This window comes from Panthera tigris, chromosome D1 (genome assembly GCF_018350195.1).
Source record: "Panthera tigris isolate Pti1 chromosome D1, P.tigris_Pti1_mat1.1, whole genome shotgun sequence".
Taxonomy (NCBI): Eukaryota; Metazoa; Chordata; class Mammalia; order Carnivora; family Felidae; genus Panthera; species Panthera tigris.
The window spans coordinates 70,421,367-70,445,623 of record NC_056669.1 but is presented as its reverse complement, the minus strand read 5'-3'; the positions used below and the strand labels follow the sequence as shown (position 1 = coordinate 70,445,623).

At 39.1% G+C, this 24,257-nt stretch overlaps 1 protein-coding gene across 1 annotated transcript in view; it reads right to left on the bottom strand.

Moving 5' to 3' along the window:
* Window positions 1–987: 987 nt before the first annotated feature.
* Window positions 988–24,257, bottom strand: part of PDE3B (phosphodiesterase 3B) — a 165,385-nt gene continuing 142,115 nt past the window's right edge. The window contains exons 12-16 of the mRNA XM_007083305.2: window positions 17,978–18,177; window positions 9,602–9,805; window positions 7,595–7,756; window positions 4,491–4,746; window positions 988–3,558 (exon numbers count right to left, since the gene is read on the bottom strand). Coding sequence (XP_007083367.2) covers window positions 3,344–3,558; window positions 4,491–4,746; window positions 7,595–7,756; window positions 9,602–9,805; window positions 17,978–18,177 — 1,037 coding nt within the window. The 3' untranslated portion in view covers window positions 988–3,343. The remainder of the gene's footprint in view (window positions 3,559–4,490; window positions 4,747–7,594; window positions 7,757–9,601; window positions 9,806–17,977; window positions 18,178–24,257) is intronic.

The following is a 24,257-nucleotide window of genomic DNA, read 5'->3' as shown; positions in this document are numbered from 1 at the left end:
ACTTGGGAACCGGGAGGTCATAACTTAGGCCAAAGTCGGACACTTAACCAACTGAGCCACCCAGGAGCCCGTATATTGTTTTGATCACGCAATGCAGCATCTGCAGTCATTGGGTAGTCTAAATCTATTCATTTCTGCTATTCTCACTCATGGTCATTTCCTTGTGTTTGGTGACTTGTATCAAAGTTCTCCAGCGAAAGAGAAGCAATAGGGTGTGTGTGTGTGTGCCAGTGAATGACACGGACAGCTGCCCAAAGCAGAAATATGAAAGTCACTGTCGTCTGCTTACCATCCTCTCCAATTAATCTCGAGCAAACTGATTCTACATCTTGAATCTCCAGTCTACTTACCTCTCTGTTGTCCTGTAATCTCTTCATGTCCAGATTGGGGAGATCTCTCCATGTCTAATCTTATTCTTCCATTTGACATAGTATGTTATTTGATCTTCATAAAAATGTGAATCTTGGGGCACCTGAGGGGCTCAAGCATCTGATGCTTGACTTCAGCTCAGGTCATGATCTCATGGTGCGTGAGTTCAAGCTTTGCATTGGGCTCGGCACTGACAGTATGGACATTCTGCTTAGGCTTCTCTCTCTCTCTGCCCTTCCCCTGCTCGATCTCTCAAAATAAATAAATTTTATTTTTAAAAAATGTAAATCTAATCATGTCCCTCTTCAAGATTAAAACTTTTCTAGTTGTTCCTCAAGGAAAAATACTTAAATGGCATGTCATGCTTTGCCACGCCCTTCATTAGTCACTCTCTCTCTACTATTCCCTTTCAGTCACTCTAAACCTCCTTTGGGCCCCCTCCAGTGTGAGGATAGTGCTTGTCTTGGCCTCTACACATAGTGTTGTTTTCTTTCCACAAGCAATTATCTCCAAGGTAAATCACTTTTTCCTCTGGGAAGCTGTTCATCCCTGCTCCACAGGCCAATCGCCATCCCCACCCACCCTCTAGAGCTGTTCAGATTAGTCTGGCAACTATAATAAGGAAACCAGAGTTGGCTTTATTCATCTCTTTTGTGAAGTTTGTTCCTATGAGATGCAATCTAGAGAGAAGAAATTTTTGAGTTCAGCAGTGCTAGAGTTTACAGGATTCTTATAAGAACAGAAAAAGTCAACAGCACCAACAAAGTAAGAATAGCAGGAAACAGCCTTCAAATCAGGAAATAACTTTAAAATTTTTTTTAGGAGAAAGAATGTATCACTAAGCACATAAATATATTACAGCACTACAAGATTTCTAAGACCAGTGAGTTTAAAACAATATTAAATTCATGATGAAAGTTAAAATAAAAGTCTGATTCAGTAGTAACCAAAATAGGATATGTAATATGGCTTGTGGCAATTTTTCAAGTAAGATTTCATTTAATAGCATAGCACTGTACTTAATATAGTCACATTCATTTCTTACAATTTATGAATTTGTTTTAGGTTTCTTTGGGCTATTTTAACATGTCAATTATTTAGCAAAGATTAAATAATTTAAAAGTTATTTAAAAAGTTCTCAGTAATATTTTTAATAAGACCTTCCTTTTGAGAAAATATATACATTAACCCCAATACAAAATTTTAATAAAATAGAAAGGAAATCTGAGTTTCACTAAGCATGTAAGCACATGTGATTTTATAGACATGGGCTTTGCAATAGCAGAAGTATACCTAGGATGCAAAATGTGCACTAGATAAATAAAAGCACAGGATATATACATTGTAAGTGCAAACTCAATAAATTAGTTAAAATTTTATTACTTAGTAATGTGCGACCAGGTTACAAATCATGTGGCAGTGGTAGCAAAAGTGGCAGGAAGGAACTGAGCACTCAACATGTCTAATAAATAAAGCTCGGTGATTCATTAAATATTATACAAGATCAAAACTTCCAACACTTCTATAGATCTTTAATATCTTTGAGATACGCCAAATATCCCAGGTAGGTAAGAAACTGCCTGACATCATACGTAAATAAATCCTCTTGGGAAGTTAATGTTTTTACCGTCTACAAAAGCTACATGGATCCAAAATATGGTCTCCAAGAATAAAAAAAACAAAGTAGTCTACCATCTTGCTATCCGTACCCTAGGAGTTCATGAATATTGTAAATAACCATTTTCTTTGCAATTAAGTCTTCCCACCATTTACTTTCTTAAAAATTAGACTTGCAGTTGGGCTCTCGAAGTACTAAGTAGTCACAGGTCACTTCTGTCATGTAGTCTCAAGGCAGGAGGAAATTAACAAAGATTAGCATCAGTTTTATAGTGACAAAACATGACACCTAAGATCTGGATCTAGAGATAAGCACATATTCTGATTACTCACTGTGCCTTTTAGAACTCCTACCAGTGCTGTTGTTCTTTATCTTCGATAGGATTAGCTTCATCTGATTTTTGCAGTAAGGCAAAAGACCTCTCCTTTTCCTCCACTTTAATTAGTCTCAAATTATGAGATCTGAGAGAAAATGCTCACTTCACAAAAAGTTAACCTCTTTAGGGCAATTCTTTTCTTCTGACAAGTCTGTTTATATTAACTAAATATTGAAAAATACTAATCCTGAGCAAGAGTACTAAGAACAGTTTTGACTAAACAATACAATTCCTTCATTTTTAAACCTGAACAGCTTTAAAAATTCAACCACGGAATGAAGTCAGTGAGACTGGAATTAAGACTTCTGCTGTCCACGGCAAACCTGAATACTCGGAGCAGAAATAGAACACACGTAGAAGGTAACACACGACGGTGAAAAGCATCAAACTGATGCGCCTGGATTTTGTCGTATTTGACAAATGTCATTCAGTCTTTCACGGATAAACGTAGCTGGGAGAACGGCATTGGCCAGTGTACTGCATTGAACGGATCCCTCAGAAAGGCAAACACGGGGTTCTTTTTTAGGCAGGCACAGACCCCCCCCCCCCCCCCCCACACACACACACACATTCAAAGACCTAAAAGACACATGTGGAAAATGTTTTCATGAAAGCAAAAAGTTCTGGCCATCTTGGAAACTGAGGTCCCGTGAATTTTTAGTTCTAGCTACCCCTCATGGAAGTAAGAGCTTACTACCTGGCAAAGCGTTATTACGACAAAGTGGATACCAGTGGAGGCATCGAGGAAGAGCTTCGCAACACGAGAGACGGAAGCCCCGCTCTACGAACACTAGTCCGGTCCGTGTCCGTGTGCCGCAAGTGCACAGGACCGGGGAGCTGCCAGCGCAGCGAGGGTCCTCTCGCGGTCCTCAGGCCCGTCCACCTGGGAGCGGGCGGCTGCGAGTCCGCATGGTCAGTGCCAGGCGAGGACTTCTGACCCTGGGCATGGCCCTCGGGACTTCTTCAAGATGTCTTTTCTTTTATTCAAACTGTCTCTCCTCCTCTTCATCTGCTTCTTCAATGACCTGAATGTCATCTGCTTGAGGTAAGGAAGAATTCTCCACCTGCAGTTTATTCCCATCAGCTTTACATTTCTCTTCTTCCTCGATGATTTCCTTCCATATCTTGTGGTTTTCGGTGAGGTGGTGCATTAGCTGACAAAATATTCGCCGTCTGCCTTTCCTCCTTTGTGGTTCTGTGAAGTTTAAAACAGACAGATTCTAATCCTAGTAAAACAATTCAATCATTCATTCACTAAATATCTGAGTGCCTATTACTTTCCAGGCATTTCTCTAGGGCGCTGGGGTTGTAGTAATATGCAGTAAGATAATCTCTGCACCGTGGAGCTCATATTCTAATGGAAAGATCTAGAAAAGCAAATGAAGAAGCAAAACACAAGATGGGGTTAAATATGAACAGATGAAAATGAAGCAGAGAAAGGGATTAGGGAAGACTGGGTGGGGTGAGAGGGGAGGACAGTACTAAAATTTCAAGTGATAAAAAAATGCACTTAAACGATGTTTTTTTAGGACTTAGGTACTGAATTAAACACAATTATTACGGCTTCAATGAGTAGAAATAATTTTTGGAAGCCAGTCATTTGCCCAAGATGATGCTCACATGGTGGTGGCAGAAAACCACTCTTCACTATACTGATCCTGAAGACAACTGGGGATGTGGGGGGCTAGTTCTTCGTAATTATGCTCTCTGTTCTCAGCTATAGCGTGCTTGGAATGCCGGATATAATTTCATTTAAATTCGACTTGAAAGAGCAAATAATGGATTTAATTTACAGCCAGAAAGGCAGCAGATGTCCAAGGACTGGCCCCTCGAGCCCACTCACCTCACACAGTCAGCTATGGTGACAGCCCTACTGTGCTGCACAGGTGGAACCTCCTGAAGCGAACTGGCTGGAGGACAATACCCAGAGAGAGGCTACTTCAACCAAGACCGTGTGTCATGGCATCAGCATGGCACCCAGGAGTTACTCAAGAGACTATTCAATCTGAACATTGAGCTACTAGTTATTCCAGACAGAACTACAGAATCTGTATCTTAAAGATCCAAATTTAGGGTTATTAACTGCAAATATCCATTTGAGAATTTATAATATCCCTCCATTCTTACTAGGATTTAAGTTGTCTTCTATTTCTTCATCATCTGTATCTAATTCTTCGCCCTCTTCTTCATCATAACAACTTTCGGCATCTTCATCCTCTTCTGCTTCTACCCACTCACCCGGCAGCAAGCCGGCAGCATCGTAGGAGTTACACAGAGGCCCCACTATGTGGGTGATGAAAGATTCTTGGAGTTTTGCTAGTTGAGGTGAAGAACGATCCATGAAGGGACTGATGGGCAAACCAAGATTAGCTTCTTCATCTCCCTGATCATTTAAAAAAAGAAAAGTACATTTGTAGCTACTGAAAGAATAACCACTGAGCTTTGCTGTTAAAATTATTTTGCTTTTTAGTTTTTATTCATTTATTTTGAGAGAGCGCATGTGCGAGTAAGGGAGGGCCAGAGAGGAGATCTCAGGCAGGCTCCACACTGTCCGTGCAGAGCCCAACGTGGGGCTCCATCTCCCTGTTCGTGGGATCATGCATGGGAGCCGAAATCAAGAGTCGGATACTTAACCAACTAAGCCACCTAGGCACCCCTGTCTTAAGGTTTCTAAATATGCATAGTCTACATCAAAATAATTTTTACAAGGAAGTGTCTAATTACTGTCATTTTAACTATAAGAATTCCTCCAATATTTGAGAAATTCTAAGTGAGACTATTTTCACACTTCACCAGTTTACAGGAAAAATATACATTAAAAAAAAAAATCAATGAACCTAACAACCTGCAAAATTCTATGTCGCGTATAGATTCCCCTTCTCCTAAGGGGAGATGGTATCATGGAAACTGTACATCCAATGTGTAGAGTTGAATTTTGTAAGTGCCTTTCAACACCCTGCTCCTTTCTAATAGCAGATCCTTTTAATGAATCTGAATCAGAAAACCTAGCATGTAAAACAGACAGAAAGAGGAGAGAAGCAGCACTCCCATGCCTGCCCTCTGCTACCCTCCCACTGTGCCCTCCAGGGCTTCAGAGAGCACAATTGGAGCTCAGACAGATGTGGTTTCAAAGCCTGCTTTTGCCACCAACAACCTGTGTGGTGTTGAGCAAGCTCTATGCCCATTTCATGTGTAAAATCTGAATAATCTACTTTAAAAGTTGCTCTGAGGATGAAAAGCAATATTATGTCAAGTATTTAGCACAGTACTGAGCATTCCCCAAAGGATACGATGAACATTTTCATTCCTAGGATTTGAACTGGTGGGGAATGAATAATTTCTAGAATGTATAAACTGTGTAGGCAAGGAGTGTCCATGTGATGGGCCAGCATTGTCCTAGGGAAACAACCAGAAACTGTCCTAGTGATTGCCCCATGATTAGAAATCTATGATTTTATCTTCTGTGAGGAAGAAAACCATTGTTTGCCAAAAAGAAAGCTCAGTTGGGTTTACCCACAGGATTCTACAATTTCCTAAATTTTGCTTTTTTTTTTTTTTTTTTTTTAAATGAGTTTGGTTTTTTTAAGCCCATGGCACTTAAATGGATATAGGAGTATAAAGACAGGATAACTAAGATAACAAAAAAATAAAAAGTTGGTCAAGGTTAGAATTTTGCATCTGTACCCAAAAGATGTTTAACAGCATAACCAGATTGAGAAAGAAATTTAATAGTGTTGATGCAGGTTGACTAGGACTTTCATTATAGATTAGCACATATAACCTTCATGATAACTCCATGTGGTAGGGTGCCAGATGACCTTTTGTTCTAAAGATGAATAATGAAACTTAGATTAAATAAAATTGTCTGAAATAATATGTTTAGTAATAAACCTGGAATTACAAAAGCTGACATTTATTGATCATTTGGGTGTCAGGAACTGTTCTAAGAACTTTATTAATTCATCTAATCCTCACAGCAATCTTATGAGGTGATCCCATCAAATATTCCTATTTTATCAATGGAGAAACTAAGGCGCAGAGAGGTTAAGTAATTCATCCTAGATCACATTGCTGGTTAAAAAAAAAACAAAAAAAAACAAAACACCTGGGATTCAACCTCCCAGCATGGATTCTAACTTTGTTTAATGAGAATTCTGTATACTTTAAAAATAATCATATTATAGGGGCAGCTAGGTGGTTCAGTCAGTTGAGCATCTGGCTCTTGATTTTGGCTCGGGTCATGATCCTGCAGTTGGTGAGTTTGGGCCCTGTGTCGGACTCCATGCTGGTGGTGTGGGGTCTGCTTGGGATTCTCTCTCTACCTCTCTCTCTTTGACCTTCCCCTGCTTGCTCTCTCAAAATAAAAAAAATAAAAAAAACTTCAAAAAAAGGTACATTATAAATTGGGTCTAAATGAACTTCAACCTTCTCTACTTATTAACTTCCTTCATCTGATTTTGAAATACATAGCTCCGCTCCCTTTTGCCCAGATCCTTTCTGTTTGCCTTTAAATATTCCACACTCTTCCACTCTGAGAAGGCAAATTTGAGGCCTGAGCTCCAATCTCCTAGTGTGACTACTTCTCCAACCCTTTCCTTGCTGCTCACTCAATATCTCAGTGATTGGCTTTGCTGCATGTTGGGCATACAAGTGCATTCGGGTACAGTATTATTTTAAAGGCAAAATTTTAAAACCTACAAGAGCATGTTTATATCTTTGAATCCTTAAAACCACGAAATAACTCCTTTATCTCCATTTCTAGCCCTCAAATGTCTTACCCTCTGCCAGCACTTTTATCCAGTTGATGTTTCTAAGGCAGTCTTTCTGCAGCAGAATTGGAAATGGATTGATATTCTTTAATATATCATCTAAGTATACCCTGAATCAATTAAAAACATTTGCATCTGGAAATAAATGATCCTAGGTTGCAGGCACTCAGGGTTTTGAAAGCAATCTTGGAATCCTACTGTAGTGTAGCCTTACCTCTTGACTCAAGGGACATTCGACCCATGTCAGATAGGCAATAAGATATTTTTTGCTTTAAGTTTTAGCAGCAAGAGCAAAACAGACCTGAGAAAACACTAAGACCAGAGCAAATTCAACAACTTCTAACCATTTTTGGTCAAAGCAAACAGACTTCAAACACTCGATGTGGCTTACCCAAATCCCAAAGACTAGCATCTTCAGATGGCAGCTCTCAAAAATCCCTCCAGTCTCACGTTTCAACCTACCTGCTCATAAAATTCATTGACGATGCCTTCTGTCCATTTCAAATGCAAGTCCCGAACTTTCGCTGGGCCATTTATATCTGCCAGTTTGATACACACCTGGCATACCAAGAGGCGATCATTTTCATTGCTCCATTCTATACCGTTACTGTTTACATCATTGGCCTGGGTTGGAAAAACAACTATTTTAGCTTTTAAGGGCACAGGAGTTGGGTTTTTTTCCCCCCAAAAGTATCTTAAAACTATTTCCTGTCTAAATTATAGGAAGGAATATGGGTTAATGGTAGAATGGCACTTTGAAGTGTCATTCTAATTTTGTTTCTAAGGAAGCAGAACATCATAAAAACAGAAACTGTGGTTTCAATATGTGTGATTACCACAAAATTATAACTTGTGTGTATATATTACATATGTAATTAATATAGAATTTAATATATAATATACACTATAATTTTACAGAACACTTAAGATCTACAGAGAAGTTGGCTTTAGCTGTGAAAGGAAAATACGGTATAGTTGAAAGAAGACAAGTTTTAAAAGTTGATCTCAATGGTTTCAAATCCTGACTCGATTTATTCATTGTGTGATACTGGAAAAATGACTTCATCTCCCTGAATCTAAATTTCTTCATCTATAAAATAGGAAAAGTAGTACCAATCCAGCCATATTGCCATGAGGATTAATAAATGAAAAATGCCTAGATCACAGTATATGCTAACACTGTTATTTAAACAAATGGTAATTATCATCACTAAGTAGGCAACTTACTATGCCTTCCAAAAACTCAAATTTTCTCTTGTAAAAAATAAAGTACATGGCCCAGATCAGTGGTTATTGAACGTTAGCAGTGTCTTAGGCACCAAACCCTTTTTTGTCAAAGTCACTATAGAAAACCCTTAAAAGGAGAGCTGTTTTGATTGAACCCGTGTAGGAGATCTAGAGCCCCACTCATGTGACATTTTCCTGAGAGACTACAGAATAGAAACCTCTGAGGAACACAGATTCAAAAGTACTGGGCTAGCTGATCTTGGACCTGTAAAAACAAACATCTGTTACTCTGACTTAAGCACTTAAATGCATTTTTATTATTAAATAAAAGTTAACAGAGCTATACAATTATAAAATAATTTTAAAGGCATATAAATTTTTTGATTTTTCTAAGTATTTTATTAATATCATGATAGCCACATACAGGGTCTCCACCCGGCGGGTTAAATCTAGTATTCCTTTGTTACCAGTTCCCCTACCCTGAAGGTGCACCTTTCCTTTAGGTCACAAATGTCATCAAGGGAATAACAGCTTCCTGCCAGCCAAAGAGAGAGCATCCTTCCCTCAAGAATCTGTAAAGCTGTGTAAATCTCTGAGTCTGTAAAGCATTTTCCACCCCTGACGTCTCAGGGGTAGAACACATGCCAGTGACTAGCACTATCACATGAGGGCAGTGATTCTCAATTCCCTATCGAATGCGAATTCTTAACGGCAGGGACTTTCACCCGTTCCTTCCTTACTCTGTGCTGGACGACCGCGCACAGTGGGCAACCCCAGCCGTTCTTCAATGAGCGCATTATACTCCAGTGGAAGAGTGGACAGTCCTCTCCCACACCAGCCAGCTAAACGCTAATGTGAAGAGGGGATGAACAGGTGCAGTGAGGTGAGTATAACTGGCTGAGAAGCCCATCTTTAATTTCATAAGATCCCTTCGTTGGCACTGTGCACAACTTTCTCCACTCTGCCCCTAAAAGCTTTTTGCATCATTAATTGGCTTATCACCATGTGAAGGAAAGTTTTAAGTCTATGTGTCAGAAAGGAAATGTAGCAAGTGACAGTCTTTTTAGGACATGTTATAATAAATGTTATTTAAAAAAATACTGACATATATTGTCTTGCATATGGTCTCCTTATGACTTTATGAGTAGTATTAAGTCTAACTTAACATTAAAAAACACTTATCAGTAATACTGACAATAAAGATTTCCATCTTTGAAGCCAGACATTAATATGTACACAAACCTTGGCATTGAATTCAGCAAGGAAATCAAAATGCTTTTTAAGATCTGTGGCAAGGATTGCTTCAATGACTAAAAAACGAAAGCGCTTGAATTCCACGTGATCAAGATTAAGAAGGAAGTTGTACTCTGGGCGAGAAAGATATAGATTCCAAGCTGATGCGGCATGATGATTTTCTAGAACAGATCTGTCGTTGTACAAAACTGCCTGAAAAGTAATAAGGAAAATGAGTCCGGCATCTCAGAGATAGTAATCTTTAATAATAAACAGAGTTAGGTTGGAAGAGTATAAACAATGAGTAACTACTGTATGCCAAGCATTTTAATATCTGTGAAGAAGGGTTGTGATAATTTTCTAAATGAGTTTCCTGAAGTACAGAAAGGGGAAGATACCCCTTTCCAGCATGCACATCTAGCAGGTGAAAGGGTAATTCGTCTCCAGAGTTCATCTTTGCAGACACCGTGCTGCCCTCAAGAGACGTAAAGTTGGTATCTGAGGTCCACTTCATTAAATCAGTAAAGCTTCTGTTAGGAAAGTCATTAGAGAGACACAGCAGATTTAGGGACACGTTCCTCTTCTTCGGCTAGCACGGAGTCACTGTGGTGAGGACCAAAGAAGAGGCAGGAGCAGTGTCCCGGGTGAGTCGCAGTCCCGCATGCCTGGGAAGGACACAGCCTGTACTCCCATCCTGACACTGTCCCTGGGAGTAAGTGAGAAGCAGGACACAGGTAAAAGCACAAATCCTCTGGTTCAAGTGGAATGGGACCCTTCACTGTTCATCTACCTCATTTTACTGGAAGTCCCTCAGTACTCTAGAACTTTAGAATACAGATGTTAAAAAACGGTGACTTACAGATTTGTCAGAGCCTCTTCTACCTCTAAAAATTGAGCAATTAAAAAGGTTATTAAATAAGCACAGTAATTATTTTAAAAACTTTCACAGCCAGTGCTAAAGGCTAGGGATAAACATAAAAACCTGTCTCCTGGTTTTCATAAAGCTTCTTGTTAATGAGAAAGAAGGACAGATAAAAATAGAATGCAATCTACATTAAGATATATATTCTGGGAGCTATATAGGTTTACATGTTATTTGTGAAAATTAGCTATAGTCTAAACGTAAGCATAGATACTTAACACCATTTGATTGTTTTTTTACAGCATTTTATGAAAGCAGTGATGATTTAAACTTTGTAATGGGCCATATAAAGTCTGCAAACAATCTAAATGTCCATTGAGGGATGAACAAAAATGTGGTGTGTGTATATATGTATATGTGTGTCGATGTGTGTGTGTGTGTGTGTGTGTGTGTGTGTGTAATGGAATATTTATCCAGCCATGAGAAAGAAGAAAATCCTGACATTTGAGACAACATGGATGGACCTTGAGAGCACTATGCTAAGTGAGGTAAGTCAAAAAAGACAAATACTGTTTGATATCTCTCGTATGTGGAATCTAAAAAAGCTGAACTCATGGAAATGCAGAAGGGTAGTTGCCAGGGGGTGGGGGAAGTAGAAAGATGTTGGTCAAAGGGTACAAACGTCCAGTTACAGCACAAAGTTCTGGGGCTCTAATGTACAGCATTGCGATTATAGTTATTAGTACTGGTATTATATACTTAAAAGTTGGTACTTAACCACAAAAAAGATGTGATATTAGGTGACATGATAGTAATCACATTACAACATGTGTATCAAATGAACACAATGTATACCTTAAACTTTCACAATGTTACGTATCAATTATGTCAATAAAAAGGCATCTTATAGTAACCTTATTACAACTTCTAAACATCATTAATCCCAAAGAGAAATAATAAGCTTCAAAGATTCCCTAAGGGGTCAATTTGTATTTCATAGTGATTTAACCAATTCGTATTCAAATCTGATCAGGATGGATAAACTATTAGAACAGCTTTGTCTGTTCAGGAAAAAGTAATACGACTTCCAGCTCAATAAAGCACAACATGTAACAAGTGCCCTGGAGAGCTAGCTGACTTAATAAACTCTTGGCTCGCAAGATAAGTAAAAGAAATAATGAAGTTCAGAATTCCTTCACCATTCAAATTACCCTTTGAAATTACCAAAGAAGTATAAAAGAGGGGTAAAAAATCTGAATCAGTATTAAAATCTAGATGTTATCACCGTACTGGAAACCTCAAAGACATGATGAAAGTGGGAATGGATTGAGAAGAGGCCAAGTAAATTATCGCATGAGAAGGAAAAACCCACCTGGAGAGCAAGTGCAAGGAGTCCTCTGCTGGACCCCAAGAAACCCACTACCTCACAGATGAGCAGAGGCAAGAAACCATCATGGAGCCGTAAGTAGGAGGCAAATGTCCATTCCACTTGAGGAAGAATACTGGGTGAGAACGTACAACAATAAGCCAAGCTTACACTTAACGAGAAAAACACTCCAGGGAGAACAGATAGTGAAGCCTCAGCTGGCTTTTACCGAGGGCTCTACCACAACCAGAGAAAGCAGACCAGGCCCCGGCTAACTTGGAGCTGCAGTAAATGACATCCTGTGACTTTGTGCTGAAGCATCCTGATCCCTGCTGTCTCTGGCTATGGATCCCCTTCCTTCACCCCACAGGCGATGACATCTCTAATTTGGCACAGCAAATCCGCTGATCATAAACTTCCTTTTTCACCTTCTTTTTGAGTTGGAAAGATTTGCAACAGGGTTTAATACAAACTGATAGAATTAATCTTAACACATAATAAACACCTTTCAATAAGTGAACAAAGAGAGAAAACCCATCAGACATGTGAAAGATTTCGATCAAACAGAGGAAGAGGCTGACAAATGTGAACCAATGTCCCCTTTTGACGAGATCGGGTGCGTTCAGGGTGCTATGGCCCTAGCAAGTGTCCTCTTTTGAAACACAAGAAACAGGAGGAAACTTTTAAAAATGTCTAGGTCATAGTCATGAGATTAAAGAGGGTACTTTTGAAAAGTGAAAAATCTTGGATTAAGAAAACTTGTTTCCACTTAAAAAAAGTTCTTAAAAAAGAATCCAGTACAGGTAGTAAATCAGGTGTGGCAGAAAACAAAGGAGCTAGTTTTAAAAAAAGAAAAGAAAAGGTACTTCTCTCTAAAGAAGTAGTCATAATAAATAGCTGTCATTTTGGGATCCCTTTACCCCAAAGATCTGGGTTTGTTCTAAAATTTCTGACAATCCTGTATCTTTTAAGATCCTTCGCCTTCCCTGTCACCTTTGTTTTGCTAAGACACTTTTTAAAGTAACTTTCTAAGGATGAACAGGGACATGCCTTATTTAATCTTGTTTAAAAAATCTTCGTATGTCGGAGATTCTCTTTGTTTTGCTCTTAATGCTCAGCTGTAGCTTAGCTTGATACAGAAATCTCGAAAATAATCAGAAATCAGAAAACTTGAAAATCATCTTTACAGCAGCACTTCCCATTTCCTCCGCTGTGTTAGTTCTTTCCCAGCACTTACAACCTCATCATCTCTCTGCCACCCAGACACGCTCTATTATCTTGTTTTTCTTGCTTTACCAGGATGTAAGTTGTACAGAGGCAGAACTTTTTTTTTTTTTTTTTTTTGCCTGCTTTGTTCAATAATAATGCCTAGAATAGCACCTCTCTCACAGTGGGCACCTGATGTTTGTTGTACAAATAAATGAATTCCCTTAGAATTTTGAAAACTTTATTCCAGTACTCTTGAGCATCCACTGTTGCTGAAATACAATGCCAGTTGGATTTTTGTTCTTTTATAAGTGTGCTGTTATTCTCTCAGGAATTCCTTTTGTAAAGAAAACCTTTGTTACTCTGAAATTTTACCATGGCACCCCATGTACAGGTTGTTTGTGTTCTTTCCCCCCATTCAGCCTCCCTGACACATGGAGAACCCCTTCAATCCAATGACCTGTCTCTTTCTGCAACTCCCCATGGTCAGTTCTTGACCTGGTCCACTGTGCCCCTTTTTCCCCCCATCCCTACATTTTCCACCTCTTTATCTTCTCAGCCTGCATTCTGGGAGACATTACCTGGAGTTTACTTCCATGCTTGTGTTGCATTTTAAAAATTTTTGCAGTAATATTTTTAGTTTCTAAGAGATCTAACTTGTTCTCTGATGCTTCCTTTCTCATAGCTTCTTGTTCTTAGGGATGCAGTGTTTCTCAAATTCTGAGAATACCTTTTATTTATTTTATTTTTTTTAATTTTTTTTTAACGTTTATTTATTTTTGAGACAGAGAGAGACAGAGCATGAACGGGGAAGGGTCACAGAGAGAAGGAGACACAGAATCTGAAACAGGCTTCAGGCTCTGAGCTGTCAGCACAGAGCCCGACGCGGGGCTCGAACCCACGGACCGTGAGATCATGACCTGAGCCAAAGTCGGACGCTTAACCGACTGAGCCACCCAGGCGCCCCCTGAGAATACCTTTTAAAAAACTTAAGGGTTTTTCTATTCCCTGGATTTTTTCCCCTGTATTTGGTTACTCTGTCCATTTTAGCCTTTTCTTTCCAAGCTACTGGTTAATGGTTCATGTCTACTAATCCTTAGTTATCTGTTGATACTTAAAAAACAAGAATTCTAGGTTCGCTTGTGTATGTTTTGTTGTCGAGTCGCCTCTTTAATTGGGAAGGATGAGTAAGAAGTCTGTGAATGTGGACGGGGTCTGTTACTCAGCAGGTTTTGCCTTAGAGCTATGAGACCAGGTGCCAGCTGTTAGGTTTCCAGAATGAGAATGTGGAGTACTAATACTTACACTAGTAATTCTTATTCTCTCCTGGAAGTTTCCTTCAATCTCTGAGAAAGGAGTTTTCTGCCTGGAGGTAAATGCAGGATTGCAGTAGCTTTACTTAAAGATGTATAGTGTACGTGTATAGGGGTTGGGGGCCCACAGGCACACGTTCATGTGTGTGTGTGTGTGTGTGTGTGTGTGTGTGTGTGCAGAGCAAGCTGGGGCAAATGGCATCAGAAGTCTCTGTAGGGTTCCACTTAGGCTGTAGCCCCCTCTAGTATACTTTTATCTCTCAATATTTATGTTTTTCATTTCCCAGAAATGAAAACTTCTGGAAAATTCTTTCATCTTCTGATAATACCCTTCCCCACCTATTCTTTTCTCTGTTGTAATGAGGAGTCAAATGCATGTGTGTTTAGTCAGTATCTTGATCCATGCTTTGAGGGGACAAAACATTTATGACTGTCTTGGATTTACAAATCTCAACTTAAAATTTTGTTTCCAGGGTGCCCGGGTGATTCAGTCAGTTAGGCATCCAAGCTCAGGTCATGATCTCATGGTTAGGGAGCTGGATCCCCACATCAGGCTCTCTGCTGTCAGCGCAGAGCCTGCTTCAGATCCTCTGTCCCCCTCCTCTCTGCCCCTCTCCTGCTCACAGTCTCTCTCTCTCAAAAATAAAAACATTAAAAATTATTTAAGAAATTGTTTCCTTTTACCCCAAATATCATCAAGATATTCTGAAACTCTAATCTCAAGCGCTAATTTCCATCTTTGAGCCAGCTTTTCATCTGGAAACAGCTCAGAAATCTCTTAGAATTTTAATACTGGCATCTCCTCAGGATAACCCTGGCTAAATGTTTCACCTTCTTTCATGGCAAGGATTTAAAATAATCCTCCTGTGTCTTCCCAGCATACTTTCCTTACCATGAGAATGAAGGTTTGATCCAGTTGATGGTATTGCACACTGCCACTGGAGCTACAACATTTTTCACTAATCATAGCCTAATTAGACCCACTGAGCTTCCCAAGACGAAAGAACCTACTTTATTACCTAATAAACACGCCGCACGCTTTCACAGAAGAGTCCTTATCTCACATGCGCTAGCCGAACAAGGTCTCGTGCATCTCATTACTTTAGGAAGAACAGAATATATTTCAGACAAGCTAGCGGTCCTGCAGAGCAAAGAAATCAGGCATCCTTCAACATTCAACAAATATTTACTAAGCGACTTTTATGTGTTAGGTACTATTCTAGGTATTAGGGACTAAAAGACGGAAATCCCTGGTCTCATGAAGACATATTCCACTGAGGAGAGACAGGCAATAAACCAAATACACAGCATGCTGAATGAGCACCGCTACTGAGAGAAATAAAGCAGGGAAGGAACCTCATGAGTGTCAGAAAGGGGCTTTTGAAATTTTCAATGGAAGGAGGTGACAGAGTGAGCTGTACAGATGTGTGGGGCAAGACACTCCCGGCAGGGAGGACAGAAAGTGCAAAGGCTCTCAGAAGGGAGTGTGCAGTGTGCCTAGGATACAGGAGAAAATAGCAAGGAGGCCAAGGAGGCTGGACCTGGGTGAATAAAGACGGAAAAATTAATAGGAGCTAAGTCACATATGACCTTCTGAGCCATTACAATGACTTTTACTAGGAGTGGAGTGAAAGCCCCTGGAGGCTTTGGAACAGAAAGTGATGTAACTCACATTTAAACAGTGTTACTCTGGCTCCTAGGAGTTGAGAACAGACTGAAAGGGAGTCAGACATAAGCAAGGAGACTGGTTGGAAGGCTATCCTTTTCCAGTAACTGGATTCCATATCAATTTCTTTTCTATTCTGACACCTCCCATCACTTCATCATTTGGCCATCCTTAACGATGAGAAGTTAGAAATAACGTGTGTTACTCATACTCTATCCAGACTTCATATTTTTATTTTGATTAGGACAACCATTTTGAGCATATAACTTGTATAAATTATATTCATTCATTACTGTTTTATCTGCATGGGAGAGAAATAACACATTCTCTCACTTGCCATATCCTTTGGAGGAGAGGTAATAAGTCTGACTCACCTATACTCAAAGCTAATGAAAGACGTCAAGCCAAGAGTGAACAGCAAGTAATTTCCGTCTACATGATATCTGATTCGGGAGCCTCTCAAACATATGAAATAGTAGAAAACTTCTCGTATGTGATCTCTTTGCCTTTAATCAGATTCGGTACATATTTTGAGGTTCAGGGACACAAGGGTGACTTATCTAAGGTCACACAGCTAGTAACTTGGTAATAAGAAGTCAAACTCAGGTCTCTTGATCTCAAGACCAGTGCTTTCTGCGTTGTGCCACCTGTGTCCAGCTCTTTGACTCATGACGGGACCAGGGTTGTCAAAGATGATGAGGCATGAGGCAAGAGACAATGCACAGGCTTCCTGTGGGACTGGTACAGCAAATGAGGAAATATGTGCTCCTTAGTTCATAATTCTTAGAGTGCAAATAATTATATCTCGATGGAAATTCTTTTTTTTTTAATTTTTTTAAACATTTATTCATTTTTGAAAGGCAGAGAGAGAGCGCGGACAGGGGAGGGGCAGAGAGAGAGGGAGACACAGAAACAGAAGCAGGCTCCAGGCTCTGAGCTGTCAGCACAGAGCTTGATGCGGGGCTCGAACTCACAGACCGCGAGATCACGACCTGAGCCGAAGTCGGCCGCTTAACCGACTGAGCCACCCAGGTGCCCCTCGATGGAAATTCTTTAAAAAGTTACCTGTGGAAAACATGAGCTATTAATAAAGTCCCATTGGAGAAGTGAGTTTCATAACATTGTTAACCCTCTCTCTCTTGTCTCTGAATCCTATTCTTGTTCTGTCTAGAGAATCTATCTCCTATATTTTAAAGAGTGAGAGTGTGTGAAAGAGAAGTGACAAAGAGGATGACTACTGAAGACGAAAAAAATCAGAAGTGAGGTTTATACCTAGAGCAGTGAAGTGAAGACGTAAGAAATTCAGCCAAGTGACGATTTGTTCTTTGTAAGGCACGCAGTTACAAGCACGAAGATGACATTTCAGGAATCGCCAGCCTAAACAAACACCCACGACCACTTAGAACCAAGGATTTAGTCCCAAGTCCTAGTGGGTAAAGCTACTGCAATTGCAGTATCCATTTGTTGGCAACTCCTACGTTCTGTGAAAATTTTGACCGTAAAGGAATCTTGCACCTCATCAGCTGTATTGGATACAAAAACAATGTGGTACTAGAAGAGAGATTTAGAGTCTGAGTATTAAGGGCAAAAGAGGAAAACAACAAAAATGATAGTTCTTCATCATTAGGTTTTTAGCCATAGAAAGGAAGAAGGAAGAGTAAGTTTTCCATCTAGTCAGCCTCATCAATTTGACCAAAGGGAAAAATATTGACAAGAATTCCAGAATTTCATAAAACAGTGAGTCACTCTTTCCTGAACATTTTATTTTCCAGTGGAAGACGGTAATGGCTTCTTAATTCTTGAGCACACATCATGTCAATCATGTCAATGTCATGTGTTAAAATCCGATTAATTACAACGTACATGGAATGGCTTTCTGACTGGAGTGAAGGATGGTTTAACAAAAGGATCTATAACATGGTTGTAACATTTGAGAATTGCTTTTTAAACTTTCTAAGAAAATATTTCCTACCTGAGGGGCATTAGTAGCCACTAGAAATGCATTTGTCCGCCCTGGGTGATCGTAATCATGCATGGCAGCTGCCACGTAGAGAGCCATCAATTCCAGTGCAGGAATGTTTGCAGAAAGGCACCCATAGCTCTCATCTGGAATAGAGCAGCTCCTCGAAGAAATGTAGGCAATTTGCCCAGGGTTCATTCTACCATCCGAATCTGAGGAACAAGCAAAATACACCAGCATTACACTTACAATGAGACTCACTTACAATGAGACTAAGGACAGGATTCCCCATTGGAAATAAGATTATTTAGCTTACTTATTGACTAATCAAAGAAAGAAACTCTATTTATAAACAAGGACTTACAACAGTCTTTTATTTCCAACATACATGCTACTAGAGACAAAAAATGTTAAACATGATGCTGAAGTCACTTGCTTTATGAGACATTCTGAGGTCTTTATGATGCTCTCTTACTCAGGCTAATAAAAATTTTTAAAAACCTCCGGTTTCTAAACATTTGTTATTTAAGGGCTAGAGATAATGGCCAGGGCATAGGAAGTAACAGGAAAAAAGCAAGCTGGAGAATAAAATTTCATGAAAACAGTATGGAGATTTAGGAACTTAATAGATTAACAAACTAAGCTTCTCAATATAGATGCATTTCAAATCTTATCCAGAAAGATTACATTTCATTTGTAGCCCAGACTACAACTCTTCCCCTTCTCTTTTTCCTTCCATGAAGCCCCTTATAAGATGATGGCAAGAAAAATTATGGAAAATGAAAAGACATCAAAAACTGAGGAATGTCTCATTTAACATAATTGTCTTTTTATCCTCCAGTTAGAACCAATATTTTCACTATCAGCACTATGCTTTCAGTGTCTTAATATCTTACACCATGGATTTCTTAAATTGTTTTTGTATTTTAGTGCCTTTATCTATTTAAATGGTCATTCTCTACTTTCGCTAAAATAATCTTAAAGTACAAGAAAAAAAATAAGCCATATTTAGACTAGACAGCAAATAAAACCACAAAGATATTAAAGAGATACAAAATTTCATTCATTGTCTTCATCAGTGGAAACTAGGAATAATGTCCTGGCCTGTCAAAGTCCAAAATGCTCTTTTTTTTTTTTTTCCTTAAGTTCATTTATTTGAGAGAGAAAGAGTGAGCGAGCGAGCTGGGGAGGGGCAGAGAGGAGACAGAGAATCCCAAGCAGACTCCATACTGTCAATACAGAGCCCACCCACCGTGGGGCTCAAACTCACAAACTGCGAGATCATGACCTGAGCCGAAACCAAGAGTCAGTCGCTTAACCGACTGAGCCACCCAGGCACCCCTAAAACGATCTTGATCATAATTTATCTCACTCAAAATATTTGCCATCACATGAATTTCACATAATAACTTTAATACACACTAGTGAATTATAAAGATACCTCATTTTTATGCTGTTTATATATTTAATTAAATTGAGGTTTAGAATCACCCCCACTAGAACTTTTAAAAAGACAGTTAAATGTATGGGTAAAGATATATTTAAATACTCAAATTTCTTTTTAATTAAAAACATTTTTAATGTTTATTTTTATTTTTGAGAGAGACAGAGTGTGAGTGGGGGGGGGGGGGTAGGCAGAGAGAGAGGAAGACAGAATCCAAAGCAGGCTCCAGTCTCTGAGCTGTCAGCACAGAGCCCAACACGGGGCTTGAACTCACAAATCGCAAGATCACGACCTGAGCCAAAGTTGGACGCGTGACTGACTGAGCCATCTGGGTGCCCCTAAATATTCAAATTTCTAATAAGATTTTAGTTGTAAATATCAGCCAATAATTTGAATTAGTTTATGTATAGTATATGCATTCCAGATTTCCTATAGAATTATAAATGTATATATATAAAATAGCTAAAATAGCAAAAGACATCCTTTTAAACTCAGTAATTACTTACAATTGATACATTAGGATCTTAATATATTGATGTTTCTTTGTTGTTTGGTTAAACGTGAAAGTAATAGTGTGAAAAATAAAATGGCTGGCAAGGACAATTAAACGTAACTATTACATTGGGGCGCCTGGGTGGCTCAGTTGGTTAAGCGTCCGACTTCAGCTCAGGTCACAATCTCACAGTCCGTGAGTTCGAGCCCCGCGTCGGGCTCTGGGCTGATGGCTGAGAGCCCGGAGCCTGTTTCCGATTCTGTGTCTCCCTCTCTCTCTCTGCCCCTCCCCCGTTCATGCTCTGTCTCTCTCTGTCTCAAAAATAAACGTTAAAAAAAAAATAAAAAAAAAATAAACGTAACTATTACAGATTCCACTTGTTTACTTTCTTTCAGAAAATGGTGATTCTTTTAATTTGCTGATTAATCTAAAAGGAGGCCTCAGCAAAAGACAACCAGACTGGAAAAAACTCTGACAGTTTTTTTTCCCCCCTTTTTGTAACATAAGTGCCTGGATTAAGCTTTGATCTCCAAAGCATCCATTTCAAAGAGGCATCTACTATAAAAATGGCTATCTCAAAGAAATACCCTGTCAGCCACCTGTCTAGATAAAAAGCCAGGCCACTTCTAGAAATCTTGATTTCAATAACTGATCATCTGGGCTGCTGGTTTTCTCTCTACCCATGCTTTAAGTTCCTGCTTTTATGTTTTAAATTCACCAATAAAGAGTGAGCCAGTGAAACCGCCAACCTTGACCCCAATAAAAAGCAGAACCCCAGGTGTATCCACTTGCATGCTTGTGCACATGCTCTCTCCCCCTGTGACCTTGCTATGTGGTCCCAGCTATGCTGTGTAATTTTTAATTCTTATAATAAACCTTTATTTTTTCAAAGTTGCGTGGTGGTTATTGCTAAAGGGCATCTTGCAGTCATAATAACCACAAAGGCTGGTCCAGCCACAGCACTGGTTATTGACAGGCTGAGACCAACACACAACAAAGAGGTAAAACTATCTCTACTTATAAGTGACATGAGGTTATATATAGAAAAATCCTAAGAAATCCACTAAAAAGCTATTAGAATTAATAAAGATGATAAGGTTGCAAGATCTAAAAAATCATTTTATGCAAAAAGATCAACTGTATTTATATATGATAGCAATGAATAATCAAAAACTAAGCCCAAGAAAACCATTCTATTTACACTAGCATCAAAAAGAATAAAATACTTAGGAATAAACTTAACAAAAGTACAAAACTAGTATTCTGGAAACTAAAAAATACTGTTAAGATAAATTATAGAAGACTTAAATAAGTGGAAAAAATACCCATGTTCATGGACCAGAAGACTTAGTATTGTTAAAGTGGCAATACTCCCCCAAAATGATCTACAGATTCCACACGATCCCTATCAAAATCCTAGCTATTATTTATAGAAATTCACAAGCTGAATTTAAATTCATATGGAAATACAAGAGATCCAGAATAGCCAAAACAATCTTGAACAAGAAGAACAAAGTTGGAGTACTTAAACTTACAATTTCAAAGCTTACTAACAAAGCTCTAGCAATGAAGATCACGTAGTACCAGCATAAGGACAGACCTACAAATCAATAAAATAAAACTGAGAATCCAGAAATAAACCCTCATATTTATGGCCAACTGATTTTGTAGAAGGGTGTCAAGACCTCGTTGAGAGTTATCTATGTGCCATGTATGATGCTAGATTCTTTCATACATGTCGTTTCATTTAATGCTCATAATTTTTTAAGGTAGAAACTCATTTAATAACATTTAAGGGCCGACTATGTGGAGAATATATAAAGAACTCTTTTCAACAAATCGTTCTGGGACAACTGGATATCCATGTGCAGAAGAATGTTAGATCTCTTCCTTTATCCATCCCCCCAAATTAGTTCCAATGGGTCATAGACCTAAACTTAATGGCTGTAACTTAGAAACTCTTAGAAGAAAACGTAGGGTAAATCTTCATGATCTTAGGTGAGGCAAAACCCTTCTTAGACATGATACCAGAAGCATGAGCAACTAAAGAAAAATTAGATAAATTAAACATCAAAATTAAAACTTTTTGTACTTCAACAGACACTATCAAGAAAGTAAAAAGACAACTCACAGAATGGCAGAAAATAGGGGCAAATCAATCTGATAAGGGACTTATATTCAAAATATACGAAGAACTCTTACAGCTCAGTAATAAAAAGACAAATGACCAAATTTAAAAATGGATGACATGAATAGACATTTCTTCACAGAAGATAGACACATGGTAAGGCATTCAACATTAGTAGCCATTAAGTAAATGCAATGAAAACCACAATGAAATACCACTTCAGAGTCACTAGAACGGCTATCAAAAAGATAATAACTGGGGTGCCTGGGTGGCTCAGTCGGTTGAACATCCGGTTTCGGCTCAGGTCATGATCTCAAGGTTTGTGAGTTCGAGCCCCACATCAGGCTCTGTGCTGATAGCTTGGAGCCTGGAGCCTGTTTTGGATTCTGTGTCTCCCTCTCTCTCTGCTCCTCCCCTCCTTGTGCTCTCTCTCTCTCAAAAATAAATAAACAGGGGCGCCTGGGTGGCTCAGTCGGTTGAGTGTCCAACTTCGGCTCAGGTCATGATCTCACAGTCCGTGAGTTCAAGCCCCACGTCGGGCTCTGTGCTGACAGCTCAGAGCCTGGAGCCTGTTTCAGATTCTGTGTCTCCATCTCTCTCTGAACCTCCCCCATTCATGCTCTCTCTGTCTCAAAAATCAATAAAGGTTAAAAAAAATTTTTTTAATAAATAAATAAACATAAAAAAAACTTTTTAAAAAAGATAATAACAAGTGACAAAAAAAAGGAATCTTCATACATTGTTGATGAGAATATAAATAGTGTAGCCCCCTTAGAAAACAGTTTGGCGGATGCTCAAACTGTTAACCACAGAATCACCTTATGACCCAGCAATTCCACAGCTAGGTGTATGCCCAAGAGAAATGAAAACATATATCCACACAAAAACTAGTACATGAATACTCATAGCAGTATTCATAACAGCCCCAAAGTAGAAAGAACCCAAATGTCCATCAACATTGGGTGGTAGGAGAATGAGAAAGAGAAAGAAAAAACTTGTTTATTATGTAAAATAAATACATGGCAATGAGGAAAAACACATGTGGCTATTATAGACTTCACTTCTGTGACTGGTCACATAGCTATAGTTCAGAGTTATCATTTTCTTATTCCACTACCCATTCCATTTTCCCTTTGTCCTCAGCTAGCATCTCTACTGATCATGGTTCTTTGCCTAGTGGAATGACCTATATTTTCAAGGCTCTGCACTACTGTGATCCTATGATACTGGATTAGTAGTTTTTCATTATCTTTTGTCATTGGACATAGGAGTACCAAAAAGGCCAAAAAAATCCCCTAGGTTACTGATATACATCCTCTCACATACAGTAGGAACCTTATCTCCTCTTGATAATAAGGATCAGACAAAATCAATCACCCAACCTGGTACAGAATCTTTATAAGTTAGGTTGACTTATTCAAAAGATGATCATATCTGGAATAACTGTGGCAACTGGAATCACCACCTGATGAAATTTAGAATAATCTACCATCATTTCCCAAGATCCATTCATCTTGTGTAAAAGTCAAAATACCAAGATGAATGGCAACGTGATGGAAATCACAAATTCTGCACCTATCAAGTATTTCATAATGGCACTAATTTCTGGATGCAATCCATCCAGTAATACGGTGTTGCTTTGGTTCACTACTTTGTTAGAATGAGGCAATTTCAGGGGATTCCATTTGACCCTTTTTACCATGATGGTGCTCTCTGCAAAGACTGAGGAATTAATGGAGGGGTTCTGCCCAGTTGCTCAGTATGTTTATTTGAACTATGCATTCAGATGGGTGGGTTCAGAGAACTGATACTTATGAGGTGGGCCCAGACCAAAAGTCCTTTTATCCCCTAAATTCCATAAGCCCCTATGGTGATTGGTGGACCAGTGTGACATTTTATTACTCCAGGAATTAGTGCTGCAATGTTCTCATTACCTTGGCAAAAGGGGACAACTTCCGACACTCAGTTAGGTGTGGGAAAGATGATCACATGATCAACCCCTCTCAACATCCTGTTACTGTAAGCCTTTGAGTCCCTTCCTCAGAGAGAGATGTGAAGAGGCTATAGTGCCGTCCCTTCTTCAGAGACATGAGCCATGGAATGGCAAGTGGCTTCTAGACACTGGAGGAAGCAAGGAAAGAGACTCTAGGAAGAACACAATCTTGCTGACACTCTGGGTTGGCCCAGCTGGATCTATTTTGGACTTCTGACCTCCAGAACTGTAACA